This window comes from Marmota monax, unplaced genomic scaffold, assembly GCF_021218885.2.
Source record: "Marmota monax isolate L192 unplaced genomic scaffold, Marmota_monax_Labrador192_F-V1.1 WCK01_AAM20220418_F8-fsc00029, whole genome shotgun sequence".
In the NCBI taxonomy this organism is placed as follows: domain Eukaryota; kingdom Metazoa; phylum Chordata; class Mammalia; order Rodentia; family Sciuridae; genus Marmota; species Marmota monax.
In genome coordinates this window covers 8,794,413-8,822,195 of record NW_026693024.1, presented here as the reverse complement: position 1 = coordinate 8,822,195, position 27,783 = coordinate 8,794,413, and the positions used below count along the sequence as shown (strand labels likewise).

The 27,783-nt window shown below is 48.5% G+C and overlaps 2 protein-coding genes across 4 annotated transcripts in view; one reads left to right on the top strand and one right to left on the bottom strand.

Moving 5' to 3' along the window:
- Nucleotides 1-18,451, top strand: part of Txndc5 (thioredoxin domain containing 5) — a 32,119-nt gene extending 13,668 nt beyond the window's left edge. For 2 of the 3 annotated variants that reach the window (XM_046453609.2, XM_046453608.2), the window contains exons 4-10: nucleotides 2,865-2,961; nucleotides 5,510-5,625; nucleotides 7,924-8,010; nucleotides 8,604-8,747; nucleotides 9,216-9,298; nucleotides 10,726-10,855; nucleotides 12,051-13,707. In XM_046453609.2, coding sequence (XP_046309565.1) covers nucleotides 2,865-2,961; nucleotides 5,510-5,625; nucleotides 7,924-8,010; nucleotides 8,604-8,747; nucleotides 9,216-9,298; nucleotides 10,726-10,855; nucleotides 12,051-12,173 — 780 coding nt within the window. In that variant the 3' untranslated portion in view covers nucleotides 12,174-13,707. Of the gene's footprint in view, nucleotides 1-2,864; nucleotides 2,962-5,509; nucleotides 5,626-7,923; nucleotides 8,011-8,603; nucleotides 8,748-9,215; nucleotides 9,299-10,725; nucleotides 10,856-12,050; nucleotides 13,708-18,199 lie in introns of those variants that run through there. The other variant, XM_058582388.1, reaches the window with a different exon arrangement.
- Nucleotides 13,804-27,783, bottom strand: part of Bmp6 (bone morphogenetic protein 6) — a 164,547-nt gene continuing 150,567 nt past the window's right edge. Inside the window, exons 5-7 of the mRNA XM_046453607.2 lie at nucleotides 16,128-16,204; nucleotides 15,158-15,268; nucleotides 13,804-15,056 (exon numbers count right to left, since the gene is read on the bottom strand). Coding sequence (XP_046309563.1) covers nucleotides 14,907-15,056; nucleotides 15,158-15,268; nucleotides 16,128-16,204 — 338 coding nt within the window. The 3' untranslated portion in view covers nucleotides 13,804-14,906. The remainder of the gene's footprint in view (nucleotides 15,057-15,157; nucleotides 15,269-16,127; nucleotides 16,205-27,783) is intronic.

Here is a 27,783-nt window from a genome sequence, read left to right as displayed (position 1 = left end):
GGTGCTCAAAAGACTTTGGATTTTGGAGCATTTTGGATTTGGGGTTTTTGGAGTAAGGGTGCTCAATCTGTACTGAAAATCAGAAAGTCTTTCCAATTTTGACTTAGCTTTTTAAAATGAAAAGATGTTTTTTTAAAGTTCTTCATCTGTACTTATGCCCTAAATAGTTTAATATATACATTTTTATGTTTTTGCAAAACAAACTGGGATTTTTTCTCCCCTTCATTTTGTGATAATATTTCAAAGGAAATTATGCCATTTTTTATGTCATACCCTGCTTTTTATATTTCTGTGTTTACTTCTCTGCTTTTTTAAAACACAGTTGTAATCATGTAAATGTTTCACCCTTTCTATAATGAATATTTTATATTACTGTATCGTGTGGACTTGGCATAGTTTAATGCTTCTGCTATTAGTGGATGTTTAGATTGTTTATGATTGTTTTCTCATCAGAAATGACATAAAGGACATGTTAATCTTTTGAAGAGCTTTCTTTCCTCCTCTTTTAAAAAATTTTTTTTATTTGTTTTTTTTAGTTATATGTGGCAGTAGAATGTATTTGGACATATCATATGTTCATGGAGTCTAACTTCCCAATCTTGTGGTTGTACATGATGTGGAGTTTCAGTGGCGGTGTATTCACATGTGAACACAGGAAAGTTATGTCCGGTTCATTCTATTGTCTTGTCCATTCCCATCCTCTCACCCTTACCCCCACTCCACCCTGTCCTATCTGGTGAACCTCTGCTTATTGTGAGTCAGCATCCACATATCAGAGAGAACATTCGGCCTTTGGTTTTTTGGGATTGGCTTATTTCACATAGCATGATAGCCTCCAGTGTCATCCATTTACTGGTGACTACCATAACCATACTTCATTCTTCTTCATGGCTGAGTAATATTCTGTTGTGTATATATATCACATTTTCTTTCTTCATGTGCTGAAGGGCACCTAAGTTGGTTCCATAGTTTAGCTATTGCGAATTGAGCTCTTCTAAATATTGATGTGGCTGTGTCACTGTAGTGTGCTGGTTTTAAGTCCTTTGAGTATAGACCAAGGAGTGGTATAGCTGGGTCAAATGGTGGTTCCATTCCAAGTTTTCTGTCTTTCCTCCTCTTTTTCCGTGATATATTAAGAATATATTTCCAGACATAAAATTGAAAAGCCAGAAGTTAAAGAATATTTAAAAACATAAGTATTTTTAAAAATAAATGTCAAAAGTTAATTTTAAAATATTTAAAATATTTTTTTAAACAAATAAATACACTTAAAAAAAATCATGGCTCTTAATGAATATTGACGACTGCTTCCCTCAGAGTCCCGTCAGTTTCTACCGTCACCAGCAGGGAGAGGCGGTACCTGTGTCTGTCATAGGTGGTGGTGTTTCCGGGATGGTGGGGACTGCTCTGGTGTCCCCGGGGGGCACAGAAGTGAGGCTCACAGGAACGTGTTATTTCTGAAAGCCGTTTGGACATCTCGGGAAGGATGACGAACAGCACTGGGTGTCATTCAAGCTTATAGACTGTCCACTCGCCATCCTTTGCTTGTGGTCTTTCTTGGCATTTTTGAGAGATGGGAAGGGCCCTTTGCGGTGCTCTCTGGCTGCAACTCTGCCCACTCTGGCCGTCACCATGGGGCTCTACACGACTTACCCTGGATGTTCTCTTCCACACAGAGGTCAGCGGCCAGGTAAGACTGCAGCAGTGGGCGCCGTGCGTCTCCACTCAGGCATCCAGTGGTCTCTCCCCTTCTGGTCACTTGGGCTGGAAGCCAGAGCTGTACCTGGCCTCGAAAACAGGAATTGAAATTGTGTAGGACTGTGGTGATTTGGTGGCTCCTGGGGACCAGAAGCCCCCGCCCCCAGCCCACCTTACCCTTCGGTAAGGCTCCTGCTTTCTGTGGCTTCAGTTACCCGCAGTCCAAAAATATTAAATGGGAGATTCTAGAAAGAAGCAGTTCATTAGTTCTGAGTAACTTGCTACAGCATATGGTTGTAATTGTTCTATCTTGTTATTAGTTGCTGTTGTTAGTTTCCTGCTGGGCCTAGTTTATAAGTTGAACGTTAGGATGGATACGTATGGATGGGAAAAACGAGAGTTGTGTCAGGTTAAGTGCTACCTGCGGTTTCAGGCACCCAGTGGGGGCCTTGGCACACACCCGTGCAGATAAGCAGGGGACTGCCGGGCTGACAGGAGCGTCTTTTACAAAGCCCTTCTGCCCCCTCTTTGTGTGTTCCCATCCCAAACCAAGTCATGTGAGTAACCATCACAGCCTGTGAACCCGACCGTGGGTTCCTCCTTTCCTTCCATTCCCCAGGTATTTTCTTCTCGTCACCCTCTTGTCTCTGATTTGTCGTTGACCTTCGGCCTTCCTTCCGGTGTGAGTGAAGGGGAGCAGGCCCCGGCTCCCTGGCATCCTTTATTCTCAGTTCCGTGCATCCCCCTGCCTCTGTGTATTGAGGTGCTGCCCCCCGCACAAGAAGCCCATCGGGAGTTTTATTTTGTACCCTGTGTGAAACTTCAGGACTCATGTCAGAGAAGAGAGCAGAGTTTGGGGCGGGACCGTCCTTCAGCCTGTCAGCCTTGTTGGATGGGTTCTTTGGTGGGGGCCAGCTGTCACCGGCTGCCTGGGAGCCTCGGTCCTGTAGGGTGAGGCTGGCGAGGGGCTTGCAGCTGACACACCCAGAGCATGGACGGGGCAGTTCCCAGCCTGGCCTGGCCCAACCCAGCGGCACCGACAGAGGTGCAGGGAGTTGGGAGCCAGGGCGTCTGCAGAGGCCCTAGACAGAGACACGTCCCCTCGTCAGCTCCCCTGTGTATGCACGAACAAGCCCAGTGACCCCTGTTTTGATTTTTCCTATCAGACACCAGAGCCAGCAGCAGAACCCCCCAGAGCCCCGGAGCTGAAGCAGGGCCTCTACGAGCTCTCGGCCAGCAACTTCGAGCTGCATGTGGCGCAGGGTAAGGTGGGCAGGGCCCGGCCGCCCGAGGTGGGGATGCCGGCTTCCTGGAACACTGACCCCGTCACGTGACCCGCTGGCTTCTTTCTGACCAGGAGTCTGTCTCTGGGACCCAGCACGATCGCTCTTGGACATTCTTTTTCCTTCCATGTTTGCCCCTGTAGACCTGTCAGGCTTCACGCAAAGCTAAAGTCCTGGGTGCTGAAAGTTGGGGTCACGCATAGGCGTACTCGGGAGGTGCCCCAGCTGCTGGTGCGCCCTGGATAAGTGTTTTATATTAATGCTGACCACATGCTTATTGTCCGTAGGCAGCAACAGCCTCCCCTACCTGTTAAAGCAGGATTGGGTGGGACCATAATAACCTACGAATCGAATCAGGTGTCTCCACACTAAAATATCTTTCTGTAGCATATCTCACATTTTGGAAATCGTCCCCCAAAGATCACAGTGATTACCTGCAGCCTCCCGTGTGAACGACCACACAAGGCCACCATTCAGGAAAGCCGGCTCCCTCTGGGTGATGGGAATGGAAACGTGGACTTCCTTGCTGGCCGCCGGGTCAGGTGCTGCCAGGGAGAGAGGTCCCGGGGAAGAGGGTGGGAAACCTCGCGAGAGAGGCTCGGAGTTGATCTGACCTCGTGGCCACTGCGCTCTGTCTAAAACAACTTAAGGCGACACCTTCGACCTTCTCCTGTTACTAAAGGTGCACCAGCGCCCCAGGAGTGGGACCTCAGCGGGCCTCCTCCTGCGGGAGATAAACCATGGGTTCAGACTGACTTGGGCTCCCTGCAGAAGGGGCTATCCAAATCACCTTGTCCTAGATGGTCCCTCGGGAGCCCTGCCCAGACTGGCCCTGGACAAGTCCCTGATGCAGGGCGGCATTCTGTAGGCCCCACGCCATGCTGCTCGACAAGGATCCCTCCCCCGAGACAGCTGCATCTTCTTGCCCTCCTTGGTTTCCCACCAGGATCCTGATTGGTTCCTGGAGACCCTGCTCCACCCTGCCGCCCGAGGTTAGGGATCCACCTGTCCACAGGCATGGCTCCCGCCTTGCAGAGGAGGTGCTCATTTTTTAACTGTGTGTCGCACCATTTCCTTATAAACGCACCATTGCTGTGGTGACGAGGCCGCAGCGTGAGCACGGATGTGGGGGAGTCCCGTGGGGAGGCCTGGCCCCTGCCACGGCGTTGGCTAGATCTTCCCCAGCCCCAGCCTGCTTTGGGGTTGGCATCAGCCCTACATCAAAGAACCGCCCAGATAAAACCCTTCAGTGTCTACAGAATGATGTTGTCAGGGGTTTTCTTTTCCTTAGCCAAAAGGGTGGTACTGTTTTTTAAAACTTCTGTTTTGTGGCAAAATAGAACAGAGATTATAGGAAGCAAACGTGGAGCCTGGGAAACGGTCATCCTGCCACCCCCGCCCAGGCCCAGCGGCCCAGCTGCCAGCCTCTCGCGTCCCCTCTAAACCCCAGCCCTTATCTTCTGCCCTCTTTTTCCTGAGGAGGCCCTTTCCCGACTTCTGTGGGAACCGTTCCTTTTCCTTATGGTTTTGGAGATGGAGGGTGCATTCCCAGGCACTGCAGTTCAGCTCGGTCTTTTTAAACTTTTCCTTTAGTGCCACTGGGGACGGAACCCAGGGCCTTGTGCATCCTCGGCAAACGCTCCACCACTGAGCTACAGCCCGGCCCTAGTTGGGTATTTTTTTTTTTTTATTTTACAGATGGCCCCTGGTTTACAATGGCTCAATTTAATGACTTTTCTATCAAGTGTCCTTTTTGACAGGTTCATCAGGACGGAGCCCCATTGTAAGCTGAGGAGCACCAGCGCTTCTCTCTTTCAAGGCTCCTCTGATCTGCACGTCCCCCGGCATCTCTCTTTCTTGTGTTCTCTTTGCTGAGGGGACATTTTGTTGACCAGTACAGTTAGTTCCCTGCAGTCTGGACTTTGCTGATTAAATCCCCGTCGTAGGTGTACCCACCGCCCTGGTTTCTCTGTTGCCTGTAAATTGATGGTCGGATCTATGTTGATAGTCCCATTTTGTTTTTCAGGGGTACAGGAAGACCCTTGGTGGTTGCCCCCAATGTCTGGTAGTCTCCGTTCATGGAGGGAGTGTCCCCGACGGTCACTGCCTGGACTCACACACTCATGGTCATCTGCTGACTCTTAACTCAGGCATCCCGTCTTCCTTTGTCGATTTATGTATTTATTTTTGTGAGCAAGAGAGACTCACTCTCGTTATTTACTTGCCTCGTCCGTGTTAATAGTTTTATTATAAAAGAGGCAGGCTGGATACATGCCCAATTATTTTCCTTTATTGACGGTTTTCTGGACTGCAGGAGTTGGTGCCCTGTTATCCTTCAAACAGAGCAGATTTAGTTTTGTCACCGGTATTGCTATGAACTCATGGGGAGAAACACGTGGGAGAGTCACTCTAACACTCCAAGGGTTCCGTCCCAACTGGGATTTGCCAGACAAGAGGACAGAGATCTGATTCTCTGGGTCTCCGGTCGGGCCTGACGTGAACGACGGTGCCCCTCTCCTCCACTGCAGGCGACCACTTTATCAAGTTCTTCGCTCCGTGGTGCGGCCACTGCAAAGCTCTGGCTCCGACCTGGGAGCAGCTGGCTCTGGGCCTTGAGCATTCCGAAACTGTCAAGATTGGCAAGGTAAGTGAAGGCCCTTATTAAACTGGAAATAGACCGTTCTGGGGGCTGGATTAATTAGCGGAGGAGCCCATTATTCATTCTGTGTGCAAAGTCACAGGCCTGATTTATTAATTCCATTGAGTGTGCCACTTGATAATTCATTTCACCTTCACAGATGGCAGCCCGGTTTCGAGTTTGCTGGCTTTTCCACAGCCCAGAGATAAATTACGGCCTTGGCTGCTTTGTTTATTTCGAAGAGACGGCCAATTTTTGAATTGGCAGCCCCAGAGCCCGTTCTGCAAAGATATGGGGTAGAGCCTTGTAGAATGTTCCCTGGACGTCCTTGGAGCTCACCCAAGAGCTCTTTCCTAGAGGGCCCTCGACTCTGTGCTCACTTGGGCTCGCAAAAGACCCTTCTTCACAGTGAGCTCCAGTTTGCGCCGCTGCCTGGGATCCCTTCCAGCTCTTCCCACTTTGTATAGAGGAGCCAGAAGTGATATCTAGCAACTTCTGTATAACCGGATTTTCTGGAACTATCCAAAGCAGCTCCTGGGCCATCAAGTCCTTTTAATCTCATCCGTCCTCTGGCACCCCCAGACATCCTGCATGGAGTCATTATGTAAAAATCTCATTTTTCTACTTTGCCACGGGTTCATTTGTATACCAAAGTAGTGCTACAGGTCTGGGAGCGATAGTTAATAGAACGACCCGCTCAGGACAGTGGGATCATCAAAAGCATGGATTTGAGGGGTTGAGTAGACCTTGGTGGCTGACCTCAGGTGAGACTTCACCGTTCCTTCGTCTCCCGTTTGCAAAACTGAGATAGGGTCCGCCGTGTCTGGTCGTGAAGATGAAAATACACGGCTTGGTATGATGTGTGGGTGCAGCACATGCTCAGAGAATTGTAACCATTATTATTAAATGGATCTTCACCTCTGCCTGTTAACTACTTTCAATAATTTGTTGGGATTCCAAGTTATGATCATGATTTTATGTTATTGAACATTTTATGGAAGTGATTATAAAATAATCTTCTTCTACTTTAGCCCATTTCTTATATCCTTATTTTAGATTATTTCATGAACTCTTATGGGAGATAATTTTTTTTAGTGTATCTTAGTAGAAGCTCCTAGAAGGACCAGACAGGTGAAGACATCAGCCCAGGGAGCAGGGCGGGGTCCCCATCTCTGAGTGCACACGGCTGGGCTAGACTGGACCCTTGGACAATCTCCTCCCCTCCTCAGACCTTGGCTTAAGGCTCCTTTGCTTCAGCATGACCCATTCACTGCTGTCTCACTACAGTCTTGTGGCTTAAGATAATATTTTCACCCTACTTTGTTGACATAGTGAAAAACGACTTAGTCCTGCTGCTTGCTGATTTTTTTCCCCCACCAGTGCTGGGGATCGAATCCAGGGTCTACCCCTGAGCTACATCCCCAGACCTTTTTCTTATTTTGAAACAGGGTCTTGATAAGTTGCCCATTGTTGGCCCCAAACATGCGATCCTCCTACTTCACCCTCCACTGTAGCTAGGACTACAGGCATGTGCCACTGTGCCTGGCTGCTTAGCCAACTTTAATGCAAATAGGAAATAAAAAAGAAGGGATTCAGAGCAAAATGTTTCATGAAAGTATTTAAAAGATTTAAATTAAAAAACTTGAAGAGCTGAGATCACTGGTAAATTAAGTTTATAGAATTAAGGACAGATTGTAATCTTAGTTGGACATCTTAACAGTGCTACCTCTCTTATGTGCCAGGTACTCCTAGTGAAAACCGACTGTCGACTCCCTTGCTTTTGTGTGCATGTGTGCTGGGGATGGAGCCCAGGGCCTTGTGCCTGCTGAGGACACCCTCTTATCACGGAGCTGCGTCCCGAGGCCTCCCTGCTTGATTAGAAAACTGCATTAGTGGGAACAGGAGAGCAGGTTTACAAACGGACACTGAATTGTCCAGGTCCTGCTCGCGGCAGCCTGGCTCACGCCCCCTTCCCAGATGTCAGGCGGGGCCCTGACTCCAGCCGCCAGCTCTTCCAGTTAGAAGGCCGCTTCCTAAACGTTGGCATTTTTCAACTGGGTTAAAGTGAATCCTGTCTCTAAAATAAATCTTGTCACTCTGCTCCATTAGCTCAGGTGTATTTTGGGGTGGCTTCTAGGAAAAGTCTTTCTAAAAACTGCAGCTTGCTGGCGTAGATGCTACAGAACCTGAACTTTAAAAAACAGTCTTTTTTTTTTTTTTTTTAAGTACAAAGTGTCTAACATTCCCTTTAGCAAAAAGGACATGAGGACACTGACCAGGAGCATGATTGTGCTTTGTTTCCAGGTGGATTGCACGCAGCACTACGGACTCTGCTCAGAAAACCAGGTGCGCGGCTATCCTACTCTTCTCTGGTTCCGAGACGGTAAGAAGGTAGGTCTTGGGTTCCTGGTGAGGAGACAGAGTTCCTCCTGAAAGCAGAGGGTGGAGTTGCTGAGGGGGTTGACAGGTGCAGGGAACGGGCACAGTCAGCTGGTTGGACCTTGGCCTCCAGGAACATGTCCCATGGAACCAATGTCTTTCTCTTAATGAGATCTGGAGAGTTAAGAGAAACCCTTCTACTATTTTGAAGTGTTTTAGTGGCTTAGGTTGTCATTAGAACAGCTCAGATGCACAGGCTAAATGTGTTGTGGCCACAGACACAGGCCAGGCCTCAGAGCAGGGACAGTGCTGGCTCTCGGTAGGGTTCTACTCCCTCCATGCCTGGCACGTGGTCATCCTCTTATGGTTCCCCAGGCAGCATGAGGGCTCACTGGAGCTATAAAGTCTGTCACCAAAGCCAAGCTTCAAATCTCTCCTTTCCCATCAAAGTGGGAGCAGGCAAAGCTTGCTCAGGGTGCACAGCTGAGACACCTGGGGGGGGTCCCCATGGGGCGAGCGGGGGCGGGGAGGTCAGTGGTACAGAGTGCTGACATGTGCTGATCAGGGTGTCTCCACACGGCCCGCGTGGCCCTGGTCTCCGACAGGTCGATCAGTACAAGGGAAAGCGGGATTTGGAGTCACTGAGAGACTATGTGGAGTCGCAGCTGCAGGGTCCAGAGACGGGAACCCCAGAGACCGTGGAGCCCTCAGAGGCACCAGCGATGGCTGCGGAGCCCACAGGCGACAAGGTGGGTGTCTGCACTCTCTCAGGAGGGATGGAGAGGGTCCTCTGCCACCTGCCCGACAGGGAGGGCACCGTGGAGTTGGCTGAGATGCCTCTTGGCAGGAAACGTTTTCTTTGTCTCCTCTTACGTGCTTGAAGGGGTGAAAGTGAACAAAAGCTTCCCATTTAAAGGGAGGTGAGCCAGGTGAGTTGGAGAGGAGGGAGAGGCAGCTCTGTCTGCAGGAGGGACAGGGCTCCCAGGGCTGCCAGGGGAGGCGCCGGGAGCAGAGGTGCGGCTGTCAATCACCCAGTGTGTCAATCAGCCGGGGTGTTCAGGGCGGGGCCTGAGGGTGCCGGGAGGAGTGAGATGGAAACAGGCCATGGGTGCCTGGAGCATGCAGAACAGTGTTTTAAAGAAGTGACTGATGCTGTATTTCTGCCCTGCTGTAGCTGAAGTGATGTGTTTCAACTGTGGTTTTGTCTTTCCTGGAAGGTCGCTGTGTTGGCACTCACTGAAAAGAACTTTGACGACAGCATTGCAGAAGGAATAACCTTCATCAAGTTTTATGCTCCGTGGTGAGTGGCTGCTTAATTAGCACATCCTTCCTCCTGGTGTGCTCAAGTCACAGCGGGTCTGCCCCCTCATTAGCAAACCCCCCAGACTTGACAATGGGCAGATACCACATTCGCACAAAGGTCGTGTGGGAAATAAGGAGATGTTCTCACCGTGCCCCTCGATTCAAATACGCTGAAGTTCAGTGGCACTCAAAATTGTTCATAGGGAAAGAGGTTAATTTAGTTACAGCTCAGTCTACAAAAATAGAGGTGATTTACGATGGCCCCCCCAAAACATGGTCTGGCATCTGGGTGCTTTCCAGACTGATTGCTTTGGAGTTGGACAATGACCATCACCAGGTCGCCCTGCTCCTCTTTTTCTTTCAAATGATGGGATAGAGAAACCCAGTGGAGCTCGGCTTTCTGTTAGAGCCATTCAGTGTGTGACCCAGTTACCCGAACGTTCCTGTCACACGGTCCTTGAGGACCAGAGTTGAATGGAGAGCATATCATCTGAGGCCAAGACAGCCTGACAGTGTGGGGGGGGAGATGACAGGAGACCAACCCTAACCCACTGTAACTTTGCATGTCCTTTGACTCCGCGGAACCTGTTTCCTCAGTCGTCAGCCAGGAGCAGTGCTTGGTCTTCACAAGTCAAACACTCCATCAGGCCAGGCAGTGTTAAGGAGGGTGGCAGACTCCACCTGGACCTGCACAGGGAATGGCGCCCATGTCACTTGGCCCAGAGCTTGTTCACTTCAGGTCCTTGGGAGGAACCACAGTGTCAGGGACAGAAAGTGAGCCCAGAACTCCTTTGACCCATGTGATTTTTAAAGACTAGACAGGCTCGTCCATATTGCCCTCAAGAATGCTTTCTGTTTTTAAAAACCCTAAAGCGATACAGATCATGCTTGAGGCAAGAACATCACTTTTCATTGAGCCGCCCAAGTCTTAGGAGAGGGTCAAGAAGAAGAGGGAGTCGACCAAGGGGGACAAGGGAGGGTTCCCACTAAACTATGCAGTGGCCTTTTACAAATTGCTGAAGTGTCAAGAAAGCCTTGAAGTTCTGGAATTTTAAGACTGTTAGCAGTCGCATCTAAAATGTTCTCAGAATTCAAGTGATTTTTAAGATTCTGCTTCACTTCCTGCCCGAACCCTTGTGCTCACAGGTTCATCAAACCAGCTAGCCCCAACTTCACCTTAGCATGGAAATGGTCTCCAAATCTACACTTTTCAAACCGCCTCACTTCTCTCCGGTTATCTGAATTCCTTGTTCAGCATGGGGGGCAGGAGGTGAGGGAGGGAAGAGTTAGTGTCACCCAACGGGAGAATTTGACATTTTGGAAGTTTCTAGGCAACTGTTGACCGTCTCGTGCAGAAGCAGCAAACCCTGGCAGTGAGTGACCTTGACCCAGGGCCTCACCACAGCTCTCACGCTCTGTTCCTAGGTGTGGTCACTGTAAGAATCTGGCTCCCACGTGGGAGGAACTCGCTCAGAAGGAATTCCCAGGTCTGGCCAATATCAAGATCGCTGAGGTCGACTGCACCGTGGAGCGGAACGTTTGCAGCAAGTACTCGGTGGGTTTGCTGCATGAAACCGCACCTGGGGTGGGTGGGCCTGGGTGAAACCATGCCTGGGACCTCCAGAAGTTGGGAGCCACTCCCCAGTGGTCACACTTTGGTGTTGTGGGCTCAGGAGATGGTGCCCTCTGCCCTCATCCCCCACAAAGCATTGCTAGGGCCCTTTTGAGATGTTTTGCTGTGAGGGGCAGAAGCTACTCTCAGAGGCGAGGGGTCTCTGCCTGGTTTTTGTGCTGAGAACACCAGCGCCACTGCTGGTGCTGACGGACCCCTGCTGGCCCCCAGCCCTCATCATAAATCCCGAGGGGCTCCGTCTCCACACATCTCCAGCACCCTGAAGGACGTGGCTGAGCTGAAGAAGTACTTGAGCCAGCCATGTGCTTGGGGGAACCGTTACCTTCATTTCCAGCTGGTCACATAATCTAATGACCCAGGGGATTTGTGATTTACATTTCAGGTTTGGGGATTGAACCCCGGGGTGTGTGCTAGGCAAGTGCTCTACACTGAGCCCCAGCCTCCGACTCTTCTTCTTATTATTTAATCATTTTTGGTACTGGGGATTGATTGAACTCAGGGGCACTGGACCACTGAGCCACATCCCCAGCCCAATTTTGTATTTTATTTAGAGACAGGGTCTCACTGAGTGGCTTAGCGCCTCCCTGTTGCTGGGGCTGGCTTGGAACCCGTGATCTTCCTTAAAACTCATTTGGAGTCTCGGAGGTTTGTGACCTCATTAGGAGGAGGTAGATGTAACATAGACATAGTTTACTTGTCATTAACAGATGCTAGTTACTTGTTGGGCCTGGAAATTTTTAAGAGAAAAGGGGTGAGCCGCAGCTGGAAAGTGCATGGCTGGGTGCTGCGCAGAGGAGCACGGCTTCCCCCTACACGTTAGGAATGTAGACGCCAGGCCCAGCCCCAGAGGCCCCGCAGCAACCAGATGCACGTTAAGATTCAGAGTCTCCTCTTCAGGGTAAAACCATTCCTCTGACACTAGCCCTTAATGTAATTTGGACTAAATAGTAAGCATGGAGCCCTCCAGGCAGTGCTTTCTTCCACACTGTCTGGTCCTTTCGTGGTCTGTCCAGTTGCAAATTTCGGCCATGGAATTTCCCAGGCACTCTGGTTTTAAGATGCAGTTTGTGTGTGACTCAGCTCGATGGTTTTCAATCTCCCCCCCCCCCTTTTAAAGGTACGAGGCTACCCCACATTGTTGCTTTTCCGGGGAGGCAAAAAAGTCGGTGAGCACAGCGGCAGTCGAGACCTCGAGTCCTTACACCAGTTTGTCCTGCGCCAGGCAAAAGACGAACTATAAAACCCGCTGGGGAGTCTCCTGTCCTGCCGGGCCGCCCGACACCCGGTGGACAGGAGCTGCGTCGTTCGGACATCCAGGGTTCGAGGGATGGTTATCCAGAAAGCTGAATGTATGAAACTTGTGGTGTCTTCTTCACGTGTCTTTTAAGCCAACACGCTCTACGGATTCTTGATTAAGTCCAAATCAAGCAAATGTGTAACTCATGGTCACTGTGCAAGTGAAATGTTCTCGGTGGCAATCCACCCCCCACCCCCCACCCTTTTCTTGACAAAATTAAAGGGGTTTCCTTTGAGACTAAAATAGTCAAGGAAAATGAAGTTACTGGACTATTTTGGGCTCCCAAGTGATTTTTGATAAAAGCATCATCCAAAAAAACATAGTTCTTTGCACTGCCCCTGAGTTCTGGAGAGGTGGCCTTGTGGCAGAATTGATATTTTCTCTGACCAGAAAGTCACAACTGACTTGTTAATCATGTGGCTGGTTTGTACCTTGGAGCAGATTTCAAAACAAAAACCTGTCCCCTTGGGGCCACGGCTGAGTCTTGTTCTGTGGGTACTTACTTCTCTTGTGGGCGGAAGTCCCCCGTAATACTGCAGTGGCACCGTGGGCTGCGCCCCAGCAGTTGTGCCGAGCCCGTTATCGATGGCCCCCTGAGCAGTTCTCCTCACAGGGGACTCCTGTTTGCTTCACACGGGCACCAGGTTTCATCCGCTCGTGTGAACACAAAGCCAGAGTCCCTGTGAACATTAGGGTTCCATGCCTTCCGTACAAAGTGCGGGGGAGGAAAGTCCCCCGGGTCTGGTCCTAACTGCCCTGTCAACCAGTGGCAGATGCTGGCTGTGTCTACCACCTGGGGCGACAGGACCAGAGGGGCTTTCTCAGGCCTGCAGCTCCACTCTGGAGCCCCATGAGAAATGGCTTCTGATTCTGTTCCTCAGTCATCCTCCTATGAACCTGCCATATGCTGTCTGCCTTCAAGGAGGTCGACTTTCTAATATGTGAACAGAGGGACCTCAAGACCAAAAACTGACGTCGGCAGATTGCGCTGGCCCCCACGTGCCCAGATGTCAGTGTCAGCACCCTCCTAACTCAGGCCACGCTGGCAACTGGACGTCCTTCCTAGCACCCTTGGACATAAGCACCCGTGGGATGGAGCTCCCTTAAGCCACGGCTCATGATGACCACCTGGCGTCCAGCCCCCTCCCCCACCCCAAGCACAGGGCGTCATCCCCAGGTAGCGCAGAGCAGCTGGCGTTGGGACTCTCAGAAGCAAGACCACGTCTACTGTCTGAGGCAGACGGTAACAAAGCAGCATCTCCGCCAGCCTCTGCCTCAAAGGAAATCTTTATTCATCAAGTGTGGTTCACAGATATCCTTCAAAAAAAAACAAAAAAAAAAAAACCGAACAGCTTTCTAGAAAAGCCCAGCCACCAGGAGTGGCTTTAGCTTTGCATCATGAGTCTTGTATTAAGGGAAAATCAAAGTGGTACAATTTGTTTACACTATACTTTCTAAATAAACTTTTTTTTTTTAAGTCTGGTCTTTTCTTAAATGTTACAGCAGAATGGATATAAAATAGGCAATAAATTATAGTTTCTATTTACAAAAAAAAAGCTGTAGGTGCAAACAGTTAAAGATTATAAATGTATTATTTAATCAGTTTAGTATGAAATTGTTTTCCCAGTACATGATTGTGAAAAAGACATTTAAAAAATATTCTAAGATTTTAATCTGAGTCTTACTTTCTACAAAAGGAAACTGTGATCTTGGTTCATAAACAGCATATGCCCGTCTCCAAAACCCATTCTTAACCTCAGGCGCTCCTTCCTCCTCGGGTTCCCCTTCCTCCTCGGGTTCCCCATTCCGGGTGCTAACCCAGTAACATGGTGTCCGTATAGTGAAAGGCAAAGATCCTCGCTCAGGAAGGAGATGGGATGGGAGAGCCAACATTCCCGAAGTTAGCGAGCTTTTCAAAGACCGGTCTGATAAAGAAGTTGTGGGGACTCCTTTCAGATGTGACGGAGTGAAAACCAAGGCTGCTGCAAGTACCTCCCCCCACTTGCAGCCTCGCCTCAAAGGCTGAGCCATCTCCTTTTGGTTCTAGCGGGGAGCTGGGTGGAGATGGTGTGGTTTCTTTTGACTGAAATAAGTACATCTTCACTCCAGCCAAGCTCTGGCACAAACATGAAGAGTAACAATGGAGTTAAAAAGGCACCTTCCTGGAGCCCTGGATCCCATCCTGGCTGCTGATCCCATATAAAAATGGGATTGAGATCTATGAATACAGGTCTCCCCCTCCATTCCTATTACCTCTGTGCAATCTACCTTTGACACCTAATATCCCACCAGCTAATACTTCAGCTGAGAATACGCCACTCCTTCAAAAAAATTTCCCCCCTATTTATTCACGGACACCACAAACAATCTAAAGCAAAGCTAATATTGGTGGGTTCTTTGTCTTGGGGGGGAGGTGCCTTTCAGGGTTAGGTTCCTGCACTTGTCAGACCTCATGCTGCAAATACAGACTCGGCTTCCTACAGACCAACAACTACCCACGGCATTGACGAAGTGAGCGGATTATTAATGTCCTTTTAAAAATCCTCCTAGAGCAGTAAGGCACCAGCATGAGAAGGTGTCACGGTCTCGGCTTCCCACTCCCGCTGCTTGTCTTTTTAAGGCAGATGTAATCCCGGGGTCCACGGTAGGATTTGTGCACACAGCAGCTGGTTTGGGTTAATGGCATCCACAAGCTCTTACGACCATGTTCCTGTATTTTTTCAAGATGACATTGGAGTTGTCATCAAAGTAAAGAACTGAGATGGCATTCAGTTTAGTTGGTGCACAGCACGGTTTGGGGACATACTCGGGATTCATAAGGTGAACCTGTTCCAAAACGGAAAGGGGGGGCGGGGAAGGGTCCTGTTAGAAATGACCACTGGTCTGGGTTCCATCCCAGTTCCCCAGGGAAGGGTCTGAGAACTCACCAAGGTCTGTACGATGGCGTGGTTGGTGGCGTTCATGTGTGCATTGAGCGGGAAGGAGCATTCTCCGTCACAGTAGTTGGCGGCATAACCCTTGGGTGCGATGATCCAGTCCTTGATTGTAAAGCAAAAGGAAACAACAGAAGGTGAACACCCCGCAGCACCTGTGCTCTCAGCAACCCCTGGAGGAGGCAGTGCGGGTGCTGCAGGGCTTAGCAGACTGAGGCAGGGAGGCTCAGGTATCAGTCCACGTTCACATTCAGGTGTGAACCTGGTCAGTCTGACTCCGGAGCCCTTGCTCCTTCCACAGGCCCACAGGACCTCAGCTGCTACCCGCCCCTTAAGTCTGGGATTGCATATGCAGCCAGCTTTAGGTACAGATCTCCAATTAATGATAGGGTTGCATCCCCAACAGCCACTGTAAGTTGAAAATAGAAGTTGAAATGCACTCAACACCCCCAACCTGCAGAGCACCCTGGCTGAGCAAGAATGCCACCCTCATATAAAAACCACCTTCTGTCATTCATCACCTATAACTAAATTGGCTTCCTACAAACTAGTGGTGGTTCTTGGGCATGGAGCCAAACATTGGTGCTCTTCTGGCTAGTTGGGGTGAATCTATTTATAGCCATTGGAGAAGTTAACTATTAGATAAATTTTTCCAACCCCTTTTCAAAACAGCTAAACTTTGTTTAAATACTAAAATAAATATATACCCTGTAGGGTTTGAAAGGAGGAGGTTGGAGAATATGGGCATTGAAACCGAGGGATCCCAAAGCTTGGGAACCCAGAAAGGTATCAGTGGGCGCTTGGCCCACCAGCAGGCCAGGCCTTCCTCTGTCTCATTCCAGAAGCATGAAAATTTGCGAGGGCTCCTGGGACTTCTACAGAAGGAGTCCTCTCACCCATGAAGCTCCGGGACTATGGTGATGGCTGCTGGACCTTTGCCCTCCCTGTTGTCCAGAGGACTCACCTGCCATCCCAGGTCTTGGAAGCTCACATACAGCTCATGCTTCTTGCAGGCTGTTTTTAACTCACTGCTGTTGTAATCTGTTGGAGGAGATCAGAAGATGCGCCCATTAACTCATTCATTCCTTCACTTGAAAACTGACACAGAGAGCCTGCGACAGGCCAGGCACTGCACCAGGCTTAGAATGGTGTTGCACAAGGCCACTGTAGACACACAGGGTCACTCAATGACTCCCTTGGGTTCCCACTTGTTGGCTTGAATGCTTTCTGGACTGCTCTCTTTTGTCCATTCTGGGGTCAGTCCTGGGCATACTCTTGGCTCAAATGGACACTTTAAGGCAACCTATGTATGTGGTGCACCTGCTGTATGCAGAGCCTCTAGAGAGATGTGACAAGATGCCCACTGGACTTGGAAGGCATCGTATTTTCACTAGCAGTTGACGGCCAGGCAGGATTCACTGGTTTCAAGCATGTACCATCCTGAAGCTGTATGAGTCTTTGATGAGAGCTGCTGGGCCAGGAGGGTATCCTGAAGGAAGTCTTAGGGAGTGGAGCCCAACAAGGAGGCCCAGGAATGGGGGAGGGGACAGGGAGACATGGTGCAGGGGGCACACTCTCTTGTTTTGTATTCCATTTGCACTGCCAGGATGGAGCTGGGTTCAGCTCCTACACTGCACTAACAGCATGACTCCAAAGCCAGTGCTTCCTGGTGAGAATCTGCCGAAGCTCATGTAGCTGCCCCACGCAATTCAGGAACCTCCAGCCTGGATTGGCCAGCTAGAGGTCTGAGCATCTTAACTCATCTAGGCCCATAGGAGCAGCCCTTCAGTGACATGCCTGCTGCCTGGCACCATAGGAAGTAGGGAGATAAATCCGACATGACTTCCATCCTCTGAGAACTTAGAGAATCAAAGGGACGGCGTGAGACACGTATACCAGTCCTTCAGATATGACTCAGAACATAAAAGTCATGGATAAGGTCAATGTCAACAGGTAAATACCACTGGGGTTAGAGAGGAACCGTTCAGGGTGGAAGGAACAGGAAAAGTGTAGCTCTGTTGGAATGGATTTGAGGATCTGCAAAGGGGAGTCCGGGGAGGAAAAATTGGAGACATGAACGAGCCAGATTAAAACACAATGATTTGGATGATGATGATGATGATGATGATTTACCAAGGCACAGCTAGAGAATATTTAGAAGTGTAATTCTAAAGGCTCCATCAACCTGGTAGCTGTGTGTGACAGTTCTAGAGAGGGCAGAGATGCAAGGTAAGGGAAAGACATTGGAGAAAGTTTCTTCCTCTGATATGATTTCAGTGGCTACAGAGCCCACGTCACGGACACGCCACCTCTGCCCTTGTCAACCACATGAGCCAATAAATTACCTAACTTTCAAATGCCTGTTTGAACTGGATTCTTACACGCATACTGCCAGAATTCCTGGCCCTGAATCAGGAGAGAGCATGCAGATTTCAAGATTTGTAAGGAAAAGAAACAGGAGCAACTCAGGCCAGTCACCTATATAGAGAAGAGACTTGGGCCAACACTTTGAGGTGGTTTGTTATTTCTAAATTTATTCAGTCTTCCCACTGCCTTCCACCCTAACTTCAATGCCAAGCACCTAGGAGATGAAAAAGCAAAACCACCCTAGAAGGAAATTTTCACAGTGCAGGGCACCAGGAATTCTCAGTATAAACCCCCACTGTAGGACAAGACAAAGACCTCCTAATAAAAATAACCCCTCATTTTGTTGCATATGGATTTCCAGTTTTCCTAGCATCATTTGTTCAAGAAGCTATCTTTCCTCCAATGTATGTTTTTGGCACCTTTGTCTAATATAAGATAACTATAATTATGTGGGTTAGTCTCTGTGTCCTCTATTCTGTACCATTGGTCTAGCGGCCTGTTTTGGTACCAATACCATGCTGTTTTTATTACTATTTGCTCTGTAGTATAGTGTAAGGTCTAGTATAGTGATGCCACCTGCTTCACTCTTCCTGCTAAGGATTGCTTTAGCTATTCTGGGTCTCTTATTTTTCCAGATGAATTTCATGATTGCTTTTTCTATTTCAGCAGTATGGAGATTCCTTGGAAAACTGGGAATGGAACTACTACTTGACCCAGCTATCCCATTCCTCGGTGTATACTCAAAGTACTTAAAAACAGCATGCTACAGGGACACAATCACATCAATGTTTATTGCAGCACAATTCACAATAGCTAAACTGTGGAACCAACCTAGATGCCCTTCAGTAGATGAATGGATAAAGAAAATGTGGCATATATACACAATGGAATATTACTGAGCAATAAAAGAGAATAAAATCATGGCATTTGCAGATAAATGGATGGAGTTGGAGAACATAATGCTAAGTGAAGTTAGCCAATCCCCAAAACCAAATGCCGAATGTTTTCTCTGATATAAGGAGGCTGATTCATAGTGGGATTGGGAGGGGGAGCATGAGATGATTAGATGAACTCTAGATAGGGCAGAGAGGTGGGAGGGGAAGGGAGGGGACATGGGCATAAAGACGATGGTGGAATGAGATGGACATCACTACCCTAAGTACATGTATGAAGACACGAATGGTGGGGGATATATTTTGTATACAACCCGAGATATGAAAAATTGTGCTTTATATGTATAATATGCAGAGCAACGCATTCTGCTGTCATATGTAACAAATTAGAATAAAGAAAATAAAGAAAAAATAAAAATAACCCCTCAACAAAAAGAGAATCAGCACACACACACAAAACACACAAAAAATAGACCTAAGAGAAGGAAGTTGGAGTGTAAGAGACAGGAGACACAGGGACTGCAGGAGTCTGCCTCTGGACAAAGTTAAAAAGAAAGAAGATCTAAAATAACAGAGGGGACAATCAAAGGGGTAGAAAAAGAACAAGGCAGGTATGCAAAAAGAAAAGGCAGATGTGAAAAAGGAGCAAATAGGACTTCCTAAAAACCATAACCACTGAAAATAAAAATTAAATGAATTCAACATCAAATTAAGTATAACTGGAGAGAGAATGAAGGAACTGGTCAACGCATTTGATATTCAAATTCAGCACAGAGTCAACTGGCAGAAAACGTGACTATCTGTAAAGAGATGATAAGAAAGGATGAAAAGTCCAACATATTTTTAACAGGAATTTCTGGAAAAAATAACAAGGTAGAAGTAGTATTTGACACCATAATGGCTGGGGATTTTCTAGAACCGAAGAAAGGACAACATCTTTGAATGAAAAGGCACAGTGCATTCTGGGAAGAACAAATAAATTCCCGTTCAGCCACGTTTGGTGAAGTTGTTATCAAACACAGAGAAGGTCTGAAAAGTAACCCAGAGATCAAAAGAAAATTACCTACAGAGGAATAGAGAGTGACAGCAACACGTATAAAAACACACGTTTAAAATAATACCATAAAAATTTTGCCATCAATAGAATTTCATGTTCAGCTATGGGTGGTCATGGTGGGCATTGCTTATTTTCATCGTCCAGTTTTCAGGAACACTTCTCATTTGGAGGAATTCCTATGTAGGTGGGAATCAGAGCACCCTTTTTCATCACAGATAGCTCTCCTCCTTGTCTCCCAGCAGATGGAACACAGGCTCATGACTGCATCAAAGCCAACCAAATGCCTCTACTCTGGAGTATATAACTTGAGGAAGTGATTTGAAGGCGAAATCCTGAATGGGTGGCATGGCAGCCAGGGTCCATGGTGATGGCCTCAGTGCTGGTATCCAACGCATGTTGTCCCTGTAACTCTACCTGAGATGGACTTTGATTTCCAGTTGGTCTTTCCAGCTCTTTTGTTGATTGGGTGAATTCCCAGGTATCTGTAAGTTGGAGTCAATGACTATTACATGCAATCAAGAGCATGTTTAATTTTAGGTCATCTTGACTGGGTTAGGGGATGCAATTGTCTGTGAGGATGTTTCTGGAAAAAAATTAGCATCTGAATGTACGGACTGGGTAAAGAAGACCCACCCTCACCAATGGAGGTGAGCATCAGCCAATCCACCAACAGCCCAAACAGAAGGAAAAAGTTGGAGGAAAGACAGATTCTCTTCCCTTTTGAGATGAGTCATCTGTATTCTGCTTGAAGACATCAGAGCTCCTGGTTCTCAGGCCTTTGGACTCCAGGACTTATACCTACAGCCCTGTTTCATTGGTGTGTATTTGGCCTTGGACTGGGACTCACCATCAGCTGACCTGATTCTTAGGCCTGTGGACTTAAAATGAATGACCCCATAGTTTTCCTGATTTTCTAGCTTGCAGACCACAGGTAGTAGGATTTCTTGGCTTCCATAATTACATGAACCTATTCCTACAATAATCCATCCATCTATCCATCCATCCATCCACCATCTTGGTCCATTTCTCTGGGAACTCTAGCACAAGCCCCAACTAGCTAAGTTATTATTTAGTAACTAGAGGAGGAGCACAGGTCAAGAGTGGGCTCACCATCTCATGCAGGCTGACCACTTGGCTTTCTGTTAAGGCATCTTCTACGCAGAGTCCTGAAGGAACCTCGGGAGCGAGGTGAGCATGGTCCATACAGTGGGAATGCGAGGTAAAGGCCCTGCGCAACAAGCGTGCTTGGCACATCCCAGGAAGGGTCTGGTAGAGGCTGCCTAAGTGTGCACTGAAAATCCACCTCCTCTACGCACCTCCTGGGCAAAGAGCCAGGTGACATTTCCCACTGCAGTTAGGGGTGGCCAGGTGCCTGGATTCTGCCCCCAAACATGGGGGAGAAGGGAAGCATGCCTCTTCCAGGCCTGCTCCTGAGAAGCCCCTCCAGCCCTCCACCCTCTCACTCCCTCTCTTCCCTGCTCGGTGCAGGGGCCAATCTGCTGAGGACTTAGAGGTCCTGGTTCCCTTCTACTTTTGAAGGTGTCCTGGATTAGATAATAAATTATATGATCCCCTATTTACAGTCTCATCTGGAATATCCTTGTCCAAACTCATTGTGTTCCCCTAAGATGAGCTTCTTCCAAAATACTCTCTATTCTGGGGACCAAAATCTCCCTGAAGTCAACCTTACAACTATGAGCCACATATAAAGCAGGGATTTCTATAAAGACTTTCAATCTGAGATCAGGCAGACACAGGCAGTGTCAAAACATAAAGAATATGTCTGGCCTTTGTCCCCAGTGGCTGGCACAGAGCTTTGAAAATTTGTGGCATTTCCTGAGCCATAGAAGGGACTTTTTTTTATGCCAGTGAAGCCCCTAGACACGTGCCCATGGTCGGTCCCTAGGTAGCTTCAGGACAGGGGCAATGATTAGAGGGTTAAGGTTAGAACTTGGGCCAGCCTTGCCTCTGAGGAGAAGACAGGAAGGGACTGGAGATTGGATCCAATCATGTGGCCAATGACTTAATCATTTGCACCCAGTGATGAAACCCCAATGCAATGGTTTGGATATAGTTTGTGCTCCCAAGTTTCATGGGCTGAAACTTGGTCCCCAACTTAACAGTACTGAGAGATGGGGCCTGTTAGGAGGTCATTAAGTGATTAATGTCCCTCTTGCACGAGAGGATTAGGGCTCTCAGGACTGGATTATTTACCTTGTGAATGAGTTACTCTGAAGCAAGTCCACCCCAGCTGTTTGGTCTCTGCTGTATGCACCACTTGCTATTCTTGGATGTGTTTCCACCACATAAAGACATCCACCATGTTATGCCACAGCGTGAGGCCCTCATTTGACGTGGCCAACTGTACTTGGACTTTTGGACCTCCAAAATGGTAAGCTAAAATAACCCTATTTTTTCTTGTGAAGTATCCAGTCCACCCATGGATGGATGGATGATATTTTGTTATAGCAACATGAAATGGACTAAGACACCTTATATGAAGATCTGGACAGCAAGGCTCGGTGGTGTTTCCAGGTTGGTGAACATTTTGATGTTCGGAGAGAGTGGTGTTCATGGAGAGTGTGGAAGTTCTGAGTCCTCATCCCCACCACCTGGTTGATAAGGTCTGTTCACTTGGCTGTTTCTAATGAACAGTTTTATGATAACACTGTAATCCCAAGTACAGAGCTTTTCTGAGCTCTATACATTGTTCTAGCAAATTCTGAAACATGAAGGAAGGAGGTCATGGAAACCCCCTAATTTGTAGGAAAGTCAGACATAAGTGTGGGTGGCCTGAGGACCCCTCCCGTGGACAGCCTGCTGGGGACCTTGCTCTTTAACCTGTGGGTCTACACCAACTCCAGGTAGCCTGTGTCAGAATCGGACTGAGCTGTAAGGACACCCAGGTGATGGTGGAGAATCCTCCTCAGGACACAGACGAGGACAGACTCTTTGTGTCTGGATCTCTAGCGACTCTCTGGTGGATGGAGCCAAGATGACAGAGTCGAAGGACTTTGCTTCCAATTTCCCTGCAGATCTGGCTGTGTGCACCTGCTGCCGAGCTGACACCCCCAAGGAGGTGAGTGTTCTCAGGGAGCACAGCTCTTTCTGTTAGAACTGTCCTGGGCATTTTTGTTATGAAGCAAGGACTGGGTCAGAGAGAGGAAAGAGAGGAATTCAACTCTCCCTTTTTCTTCCTACAGATACTCTCAGGCCATGCTTAAGTTCCTTATAACTCCATGGTAAGATCTGGCCAAGAATGTAAATATCCATCAAGGCTGATGATCCTCGGAAGACTTGCTCCAGGGGTCAAGGGTGGGTACCCCGGGCTGTCACACAGGGCCACGTTGGGTTTGGTTTTGTTTTTATAGTTTCAGAGATGGCCAATAAACCTCCCCCTCACCTCCACCTCCCTTGATATTTGCTTAGATGGGGAGTCTATGTGCACACAAAATTTAATAAGCACACATCCCCTTCAGGGGGAGAAAGGAAGTTAACAGAGCTCTGTCCCAGTGGGTGCGCCACTTGAGGGCCAGGCAGAGCGGAAGCTGGAGAACTGGAGAGAAGCAAAAAACCAAAAAATAATTGAAAACTCAGAGCAACACCAGCCCCAGCACCAGTGACACAATCCCGAGGGCAGTGGTTCTCGGGTCTGACTTGTGGATGGTCTGGGGCCAAATGGTTGGGATCTCCAGAGTGTCATTCTAAACTACCGTCCAGAGCCCCAAGTCGCAGCCACCAAGTCAGGCCGCCGGCTGTCCAGGGGGGTCTGTGGACATCAGAATGGGAGCTGCGGCCTTTGAGACGCTCACTTGCAAGTGACACCACTACCTCACTCAGATCCAAAGTCTGTCCTTGGACCCTAGGGCTCCCCAGGCATCCCTGGGACACAGCTGCATGAAGTCCCCATGTTGATCTTAAAACAGACTTTCACGGGATCTGGCTTCTTCCATGTTGAACGCAGAAAGAGAAATCTGGCCCTCTGATCATTTCACACAATTGTCTTACAAGAGTGGAGCGCAGGGTGGGTGTCCAGCAGCCCAGTTGGAATTCTGGACAGATTTAGGAGCAAACAAATGGGGTGCCGGAGCCCATATGACAGTGGGGGATGCCCCAGTCACAGCAAACAGAAGACGGCAAAGAGAGACCCTGTCTCCCAGTATGTGTGTGCCGGGGGCGGGCTCCTGACCCCGCAGGGCACAGCTGGCAAGAGCAGCGTCTCCCTACAGAATCCACACCCCCGAGGGCAGCCACGTAACTGCACATTGTCTGTACCCCGGATTCATGAGGACTGTGTCCCGCAGCCCTAGGGGGCTGTCTGGGTGAAATTCCTCCAGCCTCCTTTGTGTCGGATCCTCCTGAAGATCCCCACACACAGTGACGAGCAAAGGAGCCGCGTGATGGAGAGCTCAGACTGTTGGTTTATCTCCAAAGCCAGATCCTTAGCTGCAGTGAAAGGCTCCCGATGCTGTCTTTCCTGTCACCCAAGGACAGGAAGTCCTCAGGGGCATGAGCCCTGTATAAGCAGAGAAGGGCACAGCAACCACCCTGACTCTTAAAGCAGGCGACAGGTAGGGAAGCTACACTGCGTGCCCCAGGGCCACCAGGCCTGCTGCGTCACGGGGTTGGGGGGAGCTCCAGGAAAGCAGACACACTGAGTCCCAGCAGCCAAAGGCCCAGTCCGGGTCCCAGGCCCCTGGGCAGCCCACCTGCTGTTCTTTCAAAGCAGAGGGGCTACGTGGTCCACCGTGGGCTGACCCTTCAGATTCTACCAGCTCAGCAGGTCACACATAGCCAGCAAAACCACCCGCTGTAACGAGATCTCGGGACAAAGTGACATGCTCCACCTGCCTTTCTCAGCTTTTCTGAGCTCAGACAAGAAATTCTCCCCAAAGGAAGCTTGTTTTTTAAAGGGAACAATTGACTGCTTTTATTTCTCTCCTCTCCCAGAATAACAAGGGCGAGGACAAAATAGTGGCTGTGAAACTGGCACCTCTGTCTCCACTGGTCTGGCTGCTCTTTCCACATCTCTGGGCCTTATCAGCCCCATCTGAACCGAAACAAGCCTCTGGCTCCCACTGACCTTGCACAATCAATGCGGCCATTGAGGAACACGCAGGAGGTGCCAGCTCCTTGTGTCACCCACACTAGGGGAGGCCAGGGGATCACATGGGGGGTTTGATTTCTGGTGTCAATAATCTCATAAAAGGTTGTGGGCACAGCTTGATTTTTAGAGTCTAGATTTTGTTTTATGACCTGGAAGGTTAGCACTGGAGGCAACAGGATTTCAGAGGCTCTGATTAGTCATAGTGGGACTCTGGTGTCTCCTGAACTTCTGTTGTGGTCATAAAATTCTATGGAACTAATCCCCTTAAGGACGGCCAAAGGCTTCTTATGAAGAGCAGGAGCCCTAACCCCTGTATGTTCTAAGCACCTTCTGTTTGCTGTCACTTCCTAGATGAGTTATTACCTAGCCCCCGGATTCTCTTAGGTGCTGGTCATAGTTGGTGAATTATTTAGGCATCTTACAACAGCCATTTATGTCTCTTTAAGGCTAAGTCTCCCTTTTCCAGGGTTTAGAACCAGAAGAGTTTCAGATTTGGGAGTCTTCCAAGTTTGGGAACATTTGTATAGTCTTTATCAAGTTGTGTATCCCTAATCCAAAAATCCAGTCTGAAACTTTCTGAGTGCTGGCATGATGCTCAAAAAGTTTTGGATTTGGGGGCTGGGGTTGTGGCTCAACGGTAGAGCACTCGCCTAGCATGTGCGAGGCCCTGGGTTCAATCCTCAGCACCACATAAAAATAAATAAATAAAATAAAGATTTTTTCTTTTACAGTTTTGGATTTTGGAGCAATTTTGGATTTTGGATTTTCAGGTTAAGGATGCTCCTTCAACATTGTTGGTCATTTTCATAATTTCAAAGGATACACCTAGGAAGGAATTACAAAGGAACTTTCTAGTCTGTTTTACTCCTTGATAATCATTATTCTAAAGAGGCTTAATGGTGAAGGAGAGTTTAGTATAATAAATGTGGAGTTTGAAATTATTTTGTCTTTGGAATTGCCAACTCCACATCTGTCCTTTACATCCGTGGAGAACTAACGTTGATTTCATTTAGAACGATATGAACAAGACTCTATTTCTTAACCAGGACTCTGGGAGGCCAAGCTTCAGGCTCAAAATTTTTAATTTAAGATCAAAATGACAAAGTAAAATTTCCAACTCCTCTGAAGAACTAAAGGGTATAATTTGCAGTCCCAAACCATGTCTATTCTTCCCAAGCCCTGGATGTCCATGGTGGGCTGACCCACTCAGCTTTGGCACCCTTAACCCATGGGAGCCAATGACCAAGTACTAGGGACACTCTAAGACTGAGTTCCTCTCTGTGGACTACAAGTCCTTGAAATCTATAGCAAAAGATTGCATAATCATAATCAAGTTCATGAAGAGTTCTTCAAGAGATGACTTCCGGCTCTTTCTCACATTGGAAGCATACTGAACAGTCCCAACTGGGAATATTAAGGAATAGGAGATGAACTATCAATTAGAAGGTCAACGGCATTCCCAACTGTACCAAAGCCACATTTCTCCCTGGAAACCTTAAAGATACAAGTTTCAGTGGGTAGGAAAGAAATAGGAGAACTTAAGATGCTAAGAAAGAAATGTCCCCACATAGCATCAGAGCAATGACAGACAAGCCAAAGGACACATAGGATTTATTTATTTTGTACCAGGACTTGAACTTGAGGGTGCTTAACCACCAAGCCACATTCCCAGCACAATCCCCTCCCCTTTCTTTTGAGACAAGTTCTTGCTAAGTTGCTCAGGGCTTCACTAAGTTGCTGAGGCTGGCCTTGAACTTGTGATCCTCCTGCCTCAGCCTCGTGAGCTGCCGGGATTATAGGCGTGCACCACTGTGCCTAGCCACATAGAGCCTTTATGGGCTGCTGGTTCAGACAGTTGGCAGAGTTGGGCAGTAACAATATAAACATCAAGAACAAAAGAGATGATTCCAGTTTAACACACTGTTAAAAAAAAAAAAGTGACAGATAACATCTTCAACTACCATCTGACCAGACAATGACATATTCCAAGTCACAGTGTCAGCAGCCACTTGATTGACATGGCAGAAAACCTCAGCCTCACAAGCTGATTTGAAAAAGCATTAACTACCTCCTCCTTCTCAGAGAAGCCTTGGAAAGATCCTGAAAAGTAGCTTAGATATGAACCTAGAACCACCAAACAGAATCATCCTTCAAGGCCATTTGTCATGGTCCTCGGGATGGATTGGCCGAGTAGTATCACGCAGTCACCCAGGAGACAAAATGCTGAACCCTGAGAGAGACCATGGAAGAGGGAGAACAGCAGCAAGTAGAGTAAGAACCAAGCCCAGAGTTCAAGAACCCAAAGGTGGGGTGTCACAGCACAGAAGGCTGCTAAGGACTGGAGGCTGGGAAAGAATTGCCAGGGTCCTTAGCGTCTCCACTGGGCGGAAAGGGGCAGCTGGGTCCGGCACTAGAAATGCATAAGGACAGTAAATGGTACTGTCCAGAAGCTCTCCAGGCCCTCTGGAGGAGCGCAACCGGGCCAGCATCCATCAGTCATGGGGAGCAGACGGCTGCAGGAGGCAAGGACACATGAAAACCACACAGGGAGACGTCCCTAACTCCCTGTCCAGTGCATGCGCCTGCAAAGCCCAGCTTGAAAGCCAGGAACAAATGTTAGAGTAGTTTGATGGGTGGCGGGAGGCAGCAGATGGGCTCTTGGCTACTCCCTTGTTGCAGACCCATCTGGCCACCCTAAGCCTACACAACTCGCTTCCTAAAATAGCCACTGATCTCCTTGCCATGTTTCACCCTGAGGACAGGCAATTTGAGGAACGATGTTCACTTCTTTATCCAGACATGAGACAATCCCTGGTGGGCTTCTGCAAGTGGTTGCTTTGGTGGAGAAGTACCAATTCTCTGAGAGCACACTGTGGAAGAAGGGGGGCAGCAGAGGCCAAGGAATCTCCTCTTTCAACCTTCCAGAAGATTTACAAGGAGAAAGCCTATGGGAGTCAGCAACTTTTCCATCTCAGCAACTTGTTTACAAAGGTTCAGCAACCCCTGCCCCCCTCCTTACCCCCGGGGAGCCTGGAGGGAGAGCGCAAGATCAGACGCCCATTTCCCCACGTGCAAGGCCACCTTTCTGGAAAACCCTTCTTGCAGTGCAATCTCTTCCTCTGCACGTCCACTTCAATAATAGAATAAAGAGCCGAACATATAAAATTGCACTTCAGGGGACCAAACGTGAGCGGTT